Consider the following 15,733-nt stretch of genomic DNA (forward strand, 5'->3'; position numbering starts at 1 on the left):
ATAAAAAGAAACAAATTGAGTTATTTGTAGTGAGTGGATGGGCCTAGAGACTGTCATACAGAGTGAAGTAAGTCAGAAAGAAAAACAAATACCGTATGCTAACACATATATATGGAATCTAAAAAAAAAAAAAAAGGTTTTGAAGAACCTAGGGGCAGGACAGGAATAAAGACACAGACATAGAGAATTGACTTGAGGACACAGGGAGGGGGAAGTGTAAGGTGGGACGAAGTGAGAGAGTGGCATGGACATACATATACTACCAAAACAATACATTCTTACTTGAAAAAGTCTTGAGAATGGAAAGTGGAGTGGATGTAGCCATATGTAAATGATATGGAAATTAACTATAAATACACATGTGGCTTTGGCACTCCAGAAAAAGAAACTTGCTGATGATTGCTGTAATAAACCCCTTAGAAGGTAGACACTGTCTGAACACTTGCAGACAAATTGCCATCTTTGTTCCAAATCAAAAGGCTTAAATCTGCCAGGAAAACTCCACTGGCTTTTCAGTCCCTGGTTCTTTTCACCCTTCAGAAGTTCCCTCATCAAAGCCCATGGGACTTCCTAGCCTTACAACTGTCAGGAAGAATAGTTACAGCATAAATATCATTAGCCGTAATAGCTAAGTATTTGGGCTAGCATAACTTATATCAGCATGTGACCAATTTCCATAGCATTTATAATAACTGATTTTTTTTCTTGTATGGGGTAAAATAACTATAATTCTCACCTATATTGATAAAAATACCACAATAACTATAATTTTGTAATGGTAGAGAACTATGGCATTTTAGAGGATTGTCTAATCATGGCATCAGCCCTTCTGATAATGCATAAGTTAAACTGAAAAAAATAACTGGGTCCAGTTGTCACAAGCTGACAGCTCTTAACTATCCCCTTTCTGCGAATGCTAAGGTACAGAGGTAATTGAGTTCCAAAGCTGCTGCTATGTTTCCTTTAGGCAAAGGTAAAAGACTTCGTAAAGAAAGATATTGAAATCTGGATCAAAAGTTTTATTTCAGGGCTTCCCTGGTGGCGCAGTGGTTGATAGTCCGCCTGCCGGTGCAGGGGACACGGGTTCGTGCACCGGTCCGGGAAGATCCCACATACCACGGAGCGGCTAGGCCCATGAGCCATGGCCGCTGAGCCTGCGCATCCGGAGCCTGTGCTCCGCAACGGGAGAGACCACAACAGTGAGAAGCCCATGTGCCAGAAAAAAAAAAAAAAAAAATTTTATTTCATTAATTTTATTCTGTAAAAATTTAATTACTTTACTAATGTTATTAATTTTCATTAATTTCATTCTGAAAAATTTAAAATGAGTCTAATCAATTTGTATTGATATAATAAAATTGATATTTCTTTATTTTTTCAATAAAGATTTACCTTATTTCACTGTTCTAAATTTTAAAAAACCATTTTTTTTTATTCAAAGAGAAAGTCACAAAAATTATAATCATCCTCATCAGTTCACTCAGTCCCATGTAATTAATTTTTTTATCTTGATCTTTTGTTAGCACTTTAATGAATTCATCAGTTTTCCATTAGAGTTCTGAAAATGCTTATTCATTCAGTTCAGCAGTATAGTCAGTTACCAGAAACCTGTACTTGTCAGAGCCTTTTCAATGAATTCCTTGAAGATGAAACCCTTCTACAGGAACATTTTTGAAAAAGCATCAGAGTACACCCAAAATTGTCTATAAATGACAAAAGACTTAAAAATGACCACAGTTAAAGATTTGATGAACATTCATAATAATGCAATTGACAAGGAAATTTAGTTATTTCTGAGATATACATTTTAAAATAATAACTAGAATTATGATTTATAACATTATACCAGAACATATAAGATTTTTAGGAATTCTATGTAATGTCTGAAACAATTATATTAACATATTTCCATACAAATAACCTAAAGAAAGTTTAGTATTAGTTTTTTGTTCTTTTAAATTTTTTTATTTTATTTAATTTACTTTTTTATACAGTAGGTTCTTATTAGTCATCAATTTTATACACATCAGTGTATACATGTCAATACCAATCTCCCAATTCATTATACAACCATCCGCACCCCCCGCGGCTTTCCCCCCTTGGTGTCCATACGTTTCTTCTCTACATCTGTGTCTCAACTTCTGTCCTGCAAACCGGCTCATCTGTACCATTTTTCTAGTTTCCAGATACATGTGTCAATATACGTTATTTATTTTTCACTTTCTGACTTACTTCACTCTGTATGACAGTCTCTACATACATCCATGTCTCAACAAATGACCCAATTTCCTTCCTTTTATGGCTGAGTAATATTCCACTGTATATATGTACCACATCTTCTTTAACCATTCGTCTGCCAATGGGCATTTAGGTTGCTTCCATGAACTAGCTATTGTAAATAGTGCTGCAATGAAAATTGGGGTGCATTTGTCTTTTTGAATTATGGTTTTCTATGGATATATGCCCAATAGTGGGATTGCTGGATCATATGGTAGTTCTATTTTTAGCTTTTTAAGGAACGTCCATAGTGTTCTCCATAGTGGCTGTATCAATTTACATCCCCACCAACAGTGCAAGAGGGTTCCCCTTTCTCCACAGCCTCTCCAGCATTTGTTGTTTGTAGATATTCTGATAATGCCCATTCTAACTGCTGTGAGGTGATACCTCATTATAGTTTTGACTTGACTTTCTCTAATAATTAGTGATGTTAAGCACCTTTTCATGTGTTTCTTGGCCAACTGTATCTCTTCTTTGGAGAAATGTCTATTTAGGTCTTCTGCCCATTTTTGGACTGGGTTGTTTGTTTCTTTAATATTGAGCTGCATGAGTTATTTATATATTTTGGAGATTAATCCTTTGTCCGTTGATTCATTTGCAAATATTTTCTCCCATTCTAAGGGTTGTCTTTTTGTCTTGTTTATGGTTTCCTTTGCTGTGCAAAAGGTTTTAAGTTTCATTAGGTTCCATTTGTTTATTTTTTTTTTATTTCCATTACTCTAGGAAGTGGATCAAAAAAGATCTTGCTGTAATTTATGTCAAAGAGTGTTCTTCCTGTTTTCCTCTAACTGTTCTATAGTATCCAGTTTTACATTTAGGTCTTGAATCCATTTTGAGTTTATTTTTGTGTATGGTGTTAGGGAGTGTTCTAAGTTCATTCTTTTACATGTAGCTGTCCAGTTTTCCCAGCACCATTTATTGAAGAGACTCTCGTTTCTCCATTGTATATTCTTGCCTCCTTTGTTGTAGATCAGTTGACCATAGGTGAATGGGTTTACCTCTGGGCTTTCAATCTCGTTCCATTGATCTATGTTTCTGTTTTTGTGCCAGTACATTATTATATTGATCACTGTAGCTTTGTAGTATAGTCTGAAGTCAGAGAGCCTGATTCCTCCAGCTCCATTTTTTTCCCTCAAGACTGCTTTGGCTATTTTGGGTCTTTTTTGTCTCCATACAAATTTTAAGGTCTTTTGTTCTAGTTCTGTAAAAAAAATGCCATTAGTAATTTGATAGGGATTGCATTGAGTCTGTAGATTGCTTTGGGTAGTATAGTCATTTTCACAATATTGATTCTTCCAATCCAAGAACATGATATATCTCTCCATCTGTTGGTATCATCTTTAATTCCTTTCATCAGTGTCTTATAGTTTTCTGCATACAGGTTTTTTCTCTCCCTAGGCCGGTTTATTCCTAGGTATTTGATTCTTATTGTTACAATGGTAAATGGGAGTGTTTCCTTAATTTCTCTTTCAGATTTTTCATCATTAGTGTAGAGGAATGCAAGAGATATCTGTACATTAATTTTGTATCCTGCAACTTTACCAAATTCATTGATTAGCTCCAGAAGTTTTCTGGTGGCATCTTAAGGATTCTCTATGTATAGTATCATGTCATCTGCCAACAGTGACAGTTTTACTTCTTCTTTTCCAATTTGTATTCCTTTTATTTCTTTTTCTTCTCTGATTGCCATGGCTAGGACTTCCAAAACTATGTTGAAAAATAGTGGTGAGAATACACATTTTTGTCTCGTTCCTGATCTTAGAGGAAATGCTTTCAGTTTTTCACCATTGAAAATGATGTTTGCTGTGGGTTTGTCATATATGGCCTTTATTATGTTGAGGTATGTTCCCTCTATGCCCACATTCTGGAGAGTTTTCATCATAAATGGGCGTTGAATTTTGTCAAAAGCTTTTTCTGCATCTATTGAGATGATCATATGGTTTTTCTTCTCCAATTTTTAATATGGTGTATCACATTGATTGATTTGCATATATTGAAGAATCCTTGCATCCCTGGGATAAATCCCACTTGATCATGGTGCATGGTTCCTTTAATGTGTTGTTGGATTCTGTTTGTTAGTATTTTGTTCAAGATTTTTGCATCTATATTCATCAGTTATATTGGTCTGTAATTTTCCTTTTTGGTAGTATCTTTGTCTGGTTTTGGTATCAGGGTGATGGTGGCCTCATAGAATGTGTTTGGGAGTGTTCCTTCCCCTGCAATTTGTTGGAAGAGTTTGAGAAGGATGGGTGTTAGCTCTTCTCTAAATGTTTGATAGAATTCACCTGTGAAGCCATCTGGTCCTGGACTTCTGTTTGTTGGAAGATTTTTAATCACAGTTTCAATTTCATTACTTGTGATTGTTCTGTTTATATTTTCTATTTCTTCCTGGTTCAGTCTTAGAAGGTTATACCTTTCTAAGAATTTATCCATTTCTTCCAAGTTGTCCATTTTATTGGCATAAAGTTGCTTGTAGTAGTCTCTTAGCACGTTTTATATTTCTGCAGTGTCTGTTGTGACTTCTCCTTTTTCATTTCAATTTATTGATTTGAGTCCTCTCCCTCTTTTTCTTGATGAGTCTGGCTAATCAATTTTGTTTATCTTCTCAAAGAACCAGCTTTTAGTTTTATTGATCTTTGCTATTGTTTTCTTTGTTTCTATTTCATTTATTTCTTCTCTGATCTTTATGATTTCTTTCCTTCTGCTAACTTCGTGTTTTGTTTCTTCTTCTTTCTCTAGTTCCTTTGAGTGTAAGGTTAGATTTTTTATTTGAGATTTTTCTTGTTTCTTGAGGTAGGCTTGTATAGCTATAATATTCCCTCTTAAAACTGCTTTTGCTGCATGCCATAGGCTTTGGATTGTCGTGTTTTCATTGTCATTTGTATCTAGGTATATTTTGATTTCCTCTTTGATTTCTTCAGTGATCTCTTTCTTATTTAGTAACATATTGTTTAGCTTCCATGTGTTTGTGTTTTTTACGATTTTTTCCCTATAATTCATTTCTAATCTCATAGCATTGTGGTCAGGAAAGATGCTTGATAGGATTTCAATTTTCTTAAATTTACTGAGGCTTGATTTGTAAGCCAAGATGTGATCAATCCTGTAGCATGTTCTGTGCACACTTGAGAAGAAATTGTAATCTGCTGTTTTTGGATGGAATGTCCTATAAATATCCATTAAATCTATCTGGCTTATTGTGTCATTTAAAGCTTCTGTTTCCTTATTTATTTTCATTTTGGATGATCTGTCCATTGGTGTAAGTGAGGTGTTAAAGTCCCCCACTATTATTGTGTTACTGTCGATTTGCTCTTTTTTAGCTGTTTGCAGTTGCCTTATGTATTGAGCTGCTCCTAAATTGGGTGCATATATATTTATAATTGTTTTATCTTCTTCTTGGCTTCATCCCTTGATCATCATGTAGTGTCCTTCCTTGTCCCTTGTAACATTCTTTGTTTTAAAGTCTATTTCATCCTATATGAGTATTGCTACTCCAGCTTTCTTTTGATTTCCATTTACATGCAATGTCTTTTTCCATCCCCTCACTTTCAGTATGTATGTGTCCCTAGGTGTGGAGTGGGTCTCTTGTAGACAGCATATAGATGGGCCTTGTTTTTGTTTTGTTTTGTTTTGGTTTTTTGTTTTGTTTTGTTTGCAGTACATGGGCCTCTCACTGTTGTGGTCTTTCCCATTGTGGAGTACAGGCTCCGGACATGCAGGCTCAGCAACCATGGCTCACAGGCCCAGATGCTCCACGGCATGTGAGATCTTCCCAGACTGGGGCATGAACCCATGTCCCCTGCATCAGCAAGTGGACTCTCAACCACTGCAACACCAGGGAAGCCCTGGGTCTTGTTTCTGTATCCATTCAGCAAGCCTGTGTCTTTTGTTTGGTGCATTTAATCCATTCATGTTTAAGGTAATTATTGATATGTTTGTTCCTATGACCATTTTTTTAATTGTTTTGTGTTTGTTTTTGTAGGTTCTTTTCTTCCCTTGTGGTTCCCACTTAGAGAAGTTCCTTTAGCATTTGTTGTAGAGTTGGTTTGGTGGTGCTGAATTCCCTTAGCTTTTGCTTCTCTGTAAAGCTTTTGATTTCTCTATCAAATCTGAATGAGATCCTTGCCGGGTAGAATAATCTTGGTTGTAGGTTCTTCCTTTTCATCACTTTCAGTATATCATGCCACTCTTTTCTGGCTTGTAGTGTTTCTGCTGAGAAATCAGCTGTTAACCTTATGGGAGTTCCCTTGTATGTTATTTGTCACTTTTCCCGTGCTGCTTTCAATAATTTTTCTTTGTCTTAAATTTTTGCCAGTTTGATTACTATGTGTCTCAGTGTGTTTCTCTTTGGGTTTATCCTGTATGTGACTTGCTGCACTTCCTGGACTTGGGTGGCTATTTCTTTTCCCATGCTAGGGAAGTTTTCGAGTATAACCTCTTCAAATATTTTCTCTGGTCCTTTCTCTCCCTCTTCTCCTTCTGGGACCCCTATAAGGTGAATGTTGTTGCATTTAATGGTGTCCCAGAGGTCTCAGCCTTTCTTCATTTCTTTTCATTCTTTTTTCTTTATTCTGTTCTGCAGCAGTGAATTCCACCATTCTGTTTTCCAGGTCACTTATCCGTTCTTCTGCCTCAGTTATTCTGCTATTGATTCCTTCTAGTATAATTTTCGTTTCAGTTATTGTATTGTTCATCTCTGTTTGTTTGTTCTTTAATTCTTCTAGGTCTTTGTTAAACATTTCTTGCATCTTCTCGATCTTTGCCTCCATTCTTTTTCCGAGGTCCTGGATCATCTTCACTATCATTATTCTGAATTCTTTTTCTGGAAGGTTGCCTATCTCCACTTCATTTAGTTATTTTTCTGGGGTTTTAGCTTGTTCCTTCATCTGGTACATAGCCCTCTGCCTTTTCATCTTGCCTACCTTTCTGTGAATGTGCTTTCTTTCCACGGGCTGCAGGATTGTAGTTCTTCTTTCTTCTTCTGTCTGCCCTCTGGTGGGTGAGGCTATCTAAGAGGCTTGTGTAAGTTTCCTAATGGAAGGTACTGGTGGTGGGTAGAGCTGACTGTTGCTCTGTTGGGCAGTGCTCAGTAAAACTTTAATCCACTTGACTGCTGATGGGTGGGGTTGGGTTCCCTCCCTGTTGGTTGTTTGGCCTGAGGCAACCCAACACTGGAGTCTACTTGGGCTCTTTATTTGGTCTAATGATAGACTCTGTGAGGGCTCATGCCAAGGAGTATTTCCCAGAACTTCTGCTGCCAGTGTCCTTGTCCCCACATTGAGCCACAGCCACCCCCCTCCTCTGCAGAAGGCCCTCCAACACTAGCAGGTTGGTCTGGTTCAGTCTCCCCTGTGGTCACTGCTCCTTCCAATGGGTCCCAATGTGCACACTACTTTGTGTGTGCCCTCCAAGAGTAGAGTCTCTTTGTTCCCCTGTCCTGTTGAAGTCCTGAAATCAAATCTCACCAGGCTTCAAAGTCTGATTCTCTAGAAATTCCTCCTCCTGTTGCCGGACCCCCAGGTTGGGAAGCCTGACGTGGGGCTCAGAATCTTCACTCCAGTGGGTGGACTTCTGTGGTATAAGTGTTCTGCAGTCTGTGAGTCACCGACCCAGCAGTTATGGGATTTGATTTTACTGTGATTGTGCCCCTCCTACCACCTCATTGTGGCTTCTCCTTTGTCTTTGGATGTGGGGTATCTTTTTTGGTGAGTTCCAGTGTCTTCCTGTCAGTGACTGTCCAGCAGCTAGTTGTGATTCTGGTGTTCTCACAAGAGTGAGTGAGAGCAAGTCATTCTACTCTGCCATCTTGGTTCCTAGTGCCACTATTCTAAATTTAAAGTCAAGTTCAATTCTTCCTTCTCTCCTATCTTTTCTCCCTTATTTCTTCATTCTCAATTCATTCATTTGGTCAATATCTATTTTCTGTGCACTTTTTATATTCCAGTAACTCTTATAGGAATCTAGAGATACCACAATGAATAAAAAAAACAATAACTACCCTCAGGGAGATTACATGCTAGTGGTGGAGGAGTAGACAATAAAGAAAATAAAAGTGAAAATTAAGAATGTTAGATAAAAGTGCTAAGGATAAAAAATCAGGCAATGAATGGAGATAGGAAAAGTGTGTAGGAGTTGAAATTTTAGAAAGAGTGGCATCAAGAAGTCAATATTTGTACAGAAAACTTGAAGGAAGTAAGAGAGAAAACCATGTAGATATTTGGGGAAATAGCACTTCTGAAGGAGGAAACAGCAATTGCAAAACTCTTGAGGCATATTCAAGGAACAGTGAGAAAGCCAGTGCAGGCAGAAAAGAGAGTAATGCAGAGAGTACTAGGAAACTCAGAGCCAGATCATGCAGTTGTAGGAGAGAAGGTAAGAGTGGGTGGAGAATTGGACTTTACTAGAATTCTTGTTTAGCAAAGAAGTTACAATGAAACACAAGAGACAGAAGGGAGTTAATGTTTACAAAGGAATGACTATAATGATGAACCATGAAATTTAAACTTGACAACATGGGTGGTGAAGAATAAAGGGGATAAGAGAGAGTGGAAAGATGGTAGGATCCATAGGTTACATTTTTGGTGGGTGTGAGGGATTACTGGAATTAAGGTACTAGAGGCAGTACCATGGAAATATAGAAGGTGGTTGTTAGAGTGAAATGTTTGGAATTCAGTTTTAGGATAGGTTGCAGTTATTAGTAAGGAAAAGAGCAAGGGCATAACCATGCAAGTGAATAGCTGATGGAGAATGGAGCCTGGAAAATATTGGAAAGATCATCTTTATGAATATTGAAAACAACAAGTATGAACACAGTAGCAGTTCTAGAAAAAGTGACAGTGATCAGGAACTATATTTAATGTGTGAGGGTAAGTGGCCTGGGGCAGTAGATGTTTGCAACAGTGGGGGGTAAATGGTGGGTAGTAAGTGATGGCATGAGATTCAAAGTCAGATGTTTTTATGGAAGAGAGAAGATGTACTGTAAGCAGCAAAGAGGAGAAAGAGAGTTTCAGGGGAAATAGGAACCTCAGAGGAGAGGTAGGTTTTCCCCAGAGAAAGAAAGTTAAAAAGAACATTCACAGAAGAGTTTGAGGATGCAGGGGATTTTGCTGATGACTGACCTTGAGTATCAAAGACAACTGAAAAAAAGATATAGGATATGGGACAGAGTAGGAATCGGGGTCCAAAGAAGTGATATACAAAGTTTGGAGGGGTGAGTATGGGAAATGAGGGATGACTTGGAAGTCTTGTTATAAAGGGCACCATCAGCTTAGTCCTAACTGTCCCCAAAATGGGTAGGGTCAAGAGGCTGGGAGTGTTGAAGGAAGGGAAGGGTTGGTAGGTGGTGGTCTTGCCAAAAGCATACAGAGTGCTAGGCCATCTGACTCCTGTCAAGGCATGGACTCCTAAAAATGGGTACAGTCGTAGTGCACCCTTCCAGCGGTGGCCTGCAGGGGGCATTTGTGAGGAGGGCTCAAGCTACTTCCTGACTTCTGCTGAAGGAGACTTCTGGCCAGAGAAAAGGGCAGTGTTGCCTTAATCCCAACTAGTTTGTCATCCACATCTTTGAATGCTACTTAGAGCTTAATTTCTTATGCTAGTAAGCAATGTACTAAAACACTTATGAAAAAAGTACCTTTAGATCATAAATAAATAAATCTGATGACTCAATAGCTCGGTATATGGTGATGCTGCAAAAAGGCAAAGATGCTTGCTGACTAGTGTCTGAGAGAAGTCAGGTAAAGAATATATATCCCAGATTAATATATTTTCCCAACTGCCAATCCTGATGCCAGAAATATCACTGTTAGAGAATCAGGGAATTTCAAGTGTAACTGAGACTTTGAGAAAAAGCAGCACGGTGTAGCAGAATGAGTGCAGGGTTTGCCAGCCCACTGATGTGTGTGTAAATCCCAGCCTGTGGCCTCATCAGCTGTGTTGTGTCAATTAACTTGCTCTCATTTTCTAATCTTCCCGTAGAACATTCACACATCAATGTGAAGGCAAGTTTCTGTTGGGTGGACATGTGCCAAGGTCTCATTCTGCTTAGTGCAAGCATGGAGAGAGTCACGTGGCTGATTTATGGTACTAGGGGTGGCTGGCTGCATGAAACAGAAAATTGAAGAGAAAATGTAATGGGCAGGTGGTGTATGTGAACATCTGCAAAGCATGGCATATAAATATGTACTTAGACTTTAAGCTGCACAAATATCCTGAATCTCTCCATAATCTTGAATTCATAGTACTGCCCCATGAGGTATTTGAGTAAAAACCACTTATTAGAAACACTGTAGAGACAATTCCCCTCTAAGGTCTTAGATGATAGATTCTAGAATTCCATGAAAGTGTATGATAATTGGACAGAAAAGAGTCTGGGCAAAATTACAAAATAGGAAACCTTACATTCAGTGTTTTCCCCAAGGTGTGCAGGGCCTTCTCATTGCCTTTTAATCCAGGATTGTCCCCCCCCCCCACCCATCACACACACACACACACACACACACACACACACACAAGTGACCTCCCTTGGAAGTGACCCATACTGAGACTACATAAGCCTCCCACCACCCCACATCCAATGCCCCATCCCTCAGCTGAAACGGCCCTCCCCAGAGAGGCAGTATAGTGAAGTGGTTAAGAACACAGGATTTGGCAATTTATAATACTGGGTGACTTGGGGGAAGTTATTTAAACTTTCTGAGTTTTGCTTTTTCTGATGTAAAAGGGTGATAATAAGTGGCCCTTGATAGTGATACAGTACAAACTGAATGAGATAAAGTGTATAGTATTGTGCCTGGTGCAAAATAAATATTCAGTAAATAGTAACTGTGATTTATTTCCTTGGTTTTTTACGACCACTGTTGCTTTGTTGCTCTCTATATTTTCTCACTGCTGTTGTTGTTGATTCCCTGTTGATATGTCAGGATGCTGATAGCATCTACCCCTGAAGTGACGCACATCATAACAATTATGTACTGCTTAGCCTACTCAGGATTCTCTCTAACACGTGGACAAGAGAGAGGGCAGCTGAGGTATTCCCACTGTGCCTAAGCCATTCACTTACCTGACAGTCAGTTTGGGGATCCTTTGGCCCCTCTCAAACCATACAAAAGAGTAGCAGCCTTGTCTTCTGGGGACCAGGGTGACCTGAGAATAGGTAGATTGCTTCCAATATAGTAGATTGCTATAACTGTTTCTGACTGCCCCGTACACATCTCTTCTTTTTTAGTGCTGGTTATGGAAGACTTAAATGTTTGCATTTATATAAATCAAGGGTAAAAGGTATAAATATGATACCAAAAGTCTTATTCCATAATCATAAATATGAGAAAAACTATAGGCAAGCATTAGGTAGTGGGCTGCTAGAGGATGTTGCATTCTACAAATATTTAGTATGGTTGTATGTTTAAATTCCTTATTTCTTACCTGGATAGACTGTGGAAGGTGATGATTTTCTCTTTTAACTCCATACTGCTTGCTCCATAGTCACCGTCTCTGGTTTTCCAGAATGAATAACCCACAGTTATCCAGAAATAACATTTATTAAACAACAACAAAACACACAATAGAAAAGGCCTTATAAATAAAACTATATATTTATAATGCTTTATTTTTTTTTGCTCCAATACTCCACAAAACACTACAGACAGTAACAAAATAATTCAATAAGTATTAAAAACTTTCAAGAGAATTATAGGACACTCTTTGTCATATGTGAGCATTAACAATGCCACAGCCATTAGATACACTATTAAACACTATCATAGATATCTTTCCTGAATAAGGGATATGATTAATATTTTTATTCAGAAGTCATAACATTTACACATATCCATACACAAGAGAACAGCTCAGAGTTAGTGAAGTAGACACCCCAGTGAAATGGAATCATCTGCCTGTACATCATTTAAAGGTATAACAGTGTTAACAAGATAGACGTCAACACACTAAAGAGAAATGTTGGTGTTTGCTTGGGGTGGGAGGGGTGAAAGTAGGGCAATTAATGAAAACTGCTTACATATTTTCCATTGCTCTCTTAGCAATATGTTCCCTTCCCTTTTCTGCCTTTTCTTGGTTGAGGTATTCCAGCACTTTCATTAACAGATCTTCATCCAAGTACGGTCTGTTGGGGGTATCGTCACTCTTCAGGGACCCCACAGGGAGCCTTTTGCTTACCAAGGCCAGTTTGTCAGTCTCCTGAGAGCTGTGTTGATTCAAACGCTCTTTGAGGGCCTGCTCGATTTGGTTCTCTTCCTGTAGATCATCTTCAGATGAGCCTTGACTAGGAACTCGCTTCACTTGGTTTGAATTCATGATCTCAGGGTATTTAACTAGCATCTTGGCCAAGTACTCTCCTATTTCTTGATCCTTTTCATTCAGTTTTTCATATGCCATTTGTCTGTTTTCAACATCTGGCATCCAGACAGCTTTGGGAAGTTGGTTTGCTTTAGACCTTCCAGGACCATAGGGGAGTCTTGACAGAACCTTCTCTCGGTTATACTGATTGGGAAGATATGGAGGCTTTTGATTTGCTGCATTTTCCATCCCTAAAAGATTTAAAATGTCCTCAACACTGAGCCCATCTGGTAGAGCCTCTGCCACAGCATGACCAGGTGTTTTGGGGTAGCCATTCTTGGGGAGCATCTTATTTTGGAACAGATCTGGATGGTCTAAGTCAACCTCTGAGATGTCTTCAGGGTCAAGGGGAATATCAAGCTCCTGCTCTGGTTCCACTGATACATTTGGCTTCTCTCCAGTTTTGAGCATGTCAATTAAGTCTTCAGGGGGTATTTGTAAATTCCTTGAGATTTCAATCAGCTGATAAATAGATTGAGAATCAAGTGGTTTCTCAAAAAGCCTAGTTGCTCTTTCCCCATTTTCCCCATTCTGTGACCTCCCACTTCCCACAGCATTCATTAACCTTTTCAGATAGGCAATTACTTTGGAGACATCATCTGAGAGTTGGTCTTTACTCTCTTTCTGGAAATCTTCATCCTGGAGGCCCAGCTGCCCTGAACGCTTCATTTCATCATTGATTTGTTCATTTTTTCCTATATTCTCTTTGCTGTCTCTTACCTGTTCCTGGGTTTGACTCTCTATTTTTTCCTCTACTGGGTTCCAATCTTCTCCTCCAACCACGTCTTCATAGGCAATGTTATTAGCCTTGTAGATATCATCTTCATCATCTGTGTAAAGTTTTTGCTCCTCATCAACCCTCTCACGCTTCTGGTTGTTTGGTCCAGTCAGTTTCCCCAGCTCTTGAAAGACAGATTCTAACGTAGCAAGGCTTTGAGGAGTATATTGTTCCTCTACTATTTCATTTGTGCGTTTAAAGGGGTTGTCCCTGGAATTCTCTTCATATGTAGGAGGGAATCTCATGTGCTTGAGTTTTCTCTCCGGCCACTGTTGAGTCTCATAATCGTCAGGCATGTCCATTGGAAAGTTTTTTTCTGAATTCAAGGTATAGGGCTTGTTTTCTTTTGGTGCAGACTGGGGCTCATTTTCGGCCTGTCTCAAAGCTTCAAGTATTATCTTCATCCACTCATCTTCACTCAGGGAATCCCTTGAACTTTCTGGCAAGTCACCATTTTCTTTTTGCTGAAGGGGCACAGAGACACCTTGGTAGGGATTGTAGTCTAGGCTGCTTTCTTCTTTGTGAGCTTGTTGTCGGAGCTTTTCTATGTACTCCAAAGCCCTGATCATTTCAGGACTGGGAAACCTTTGGACATTTTCCAATCTGATATCTGGTTCCTTCTGAAGCAGCTGGTTTCTCTGAAATGAAGCTGCTTCGGCCTCAGAGAGGAGGAAAATTAAAGAGATGAGAGACAGGGCTGCTCCAAGCCAGTGAGTCTTAGCTTCTGCCATGTTTGAAAGATTTCCTTAAAGCACAGAAAACATGAGTTAACACAAATGAAACAGACTAATAGATGCTATAGCAAAAGAGGTTATTGACCATTGAGGGGAAAAAGAAACCATAGTAGAGATTATTCCACATTAATTTACGATGACTCTTTAAAATCTATAAGTATTTCCTACACAATCCTCACAAGCTAACCACAGGAATCTTTAGCAAAATTGTTACCCATTTGCATCAAATTGTATGGCATTCTCTTGGTTAAAATAATAGCAAAAACACTGATAGGAAGTTTCTCAAATTTCACTTTTTAATTTATAAAACATGTTGTTTGTTTCATAGTATGCATTGTTTCTGTTAAATAAAGACTTTCCAAGATGAGTTTTAGTTATCTTGTACAGCATTCCTTCTGAAATCACTGGCAAAAAAATTAGCTGCATGTACACACACACACACACAGAGTTATCTCCTTATCAAAAAACATGTGATTTAGTTCCTGAATTGTCCATCTAATTTGTTGTAGACACACAGCAGCAGTGACATTACTATATATGATGAAGTGATATACTATGTTAATGTTAATCATACTGAATTATCTTGTGGATGAGTCCCATTCACATACATTTTCAGAAATAACTTGTTCTCACTCTGCCACTAAATCACACTATTAATTTTGGAAGGTCTATACCTTAATGACCTCTAGAATATGAGTCTTCTCAAGTCCCAGCTAGTAGGTAAACCTAATGAAGTTTTTCTTTAAATATCCCCAAAGCAGTATTTATTTACCCATTGAATTACAAAATATTTAATTTAGAAGTCTGATATTTTATAATTACTCATCTTGATTGACATGTAATAACACACAGGGTACTGTCAGAAAACACAAGCACAATAGCCAGAGTTACAAAAAATAATAAATCCATGATATCCAGTGAAGTTTATTTCAGTGTAAATGTACTAAAATATAAACTGTTTTAAAATATCTGCATTCCATATTTCTTCTAATAATTTTATTGTGACTGTCTTGTAAAATGCAATCATGGTTATATTTTTCCTCAGCCCTCAAGAGTGTATAGTAAATAATAACAGATGCTACACAGAGAACATAAGCTTTCTTAACCAGTCTATTTCTGAACTTGTGAGTGTTCAGATTCAGCTTGACTTATGTCTGTGTCTATTTGGGTGTGGACCTATGAAATCTTAAATTACTCATACTGTTAGAAAATCTTAAAATAACCACTATGAAACTCCCAATTTAGATAAATACAGACAATGTGTTGAATTCTTCCTATTTAAAGTTTTTCATTCATTTTTTTCTCCAAGGCCTGATAGTCTCATTTATGAATTAGCAAAAGGATTAGTTTTTACATGTTTTACATTTGGCATTGATAACATTTAAACCTGTTTTAATACTTGCAATTTTTGTTACAAATAAAGTAAATGTAAAATAACTTTATAGGTTTGTTCATGATATCTTACCTGAAATCTGGTTTTGTGATATATAAGCTAAGTTATGTAGGTACAATTATCTACTAGCTTAGACATCAGTTGTAGAAAATATCATTGTTCATTAGATTATATTGGTATTTAAGTAATGTTCTCAGTTGT

General features: G+C 37.9%; 1 protein-coding gene across 1 annotated transcript; it reads right to left on the reverse strand.

Moving 5' to 3' along the window:
- Positions 1 to 12,285: 12,285 nt before the first annotated feature.
- SCG2 (secretogranin II) lies at positions 12,286 to 14,136 on the reverse strand (the record flags this gene model as incomplete). The annotated part of the gene is made up of 2 exons (XM_081242195.1): positions 12,286 to 13,072; positions 13,193 to 14,136. The coding sequence occupies 2 exons, from the start codon at positions 14,134 to 14,136 to the stop codon at positions 12,286 to 12,288; spliced, it is 1,731 nt and encodes a 576-aa protein (XP_081098321.1).
- Positions 14,137 to 15,733: the final 1,597 nt, after the last annotated feature.

The sequence above is a fragment of the Mesoplodon bidens genome (genome assembly GCF_964165515.1).
Source record: "Mesoplodon bidens genome assembly, chromosome: 8".
NCBI lineage: Eukaryota > Metazoa > Chordata > Mammalia > Artiodactyla > Ziphiidae > Mesoplodon > Mesoplodon bidens.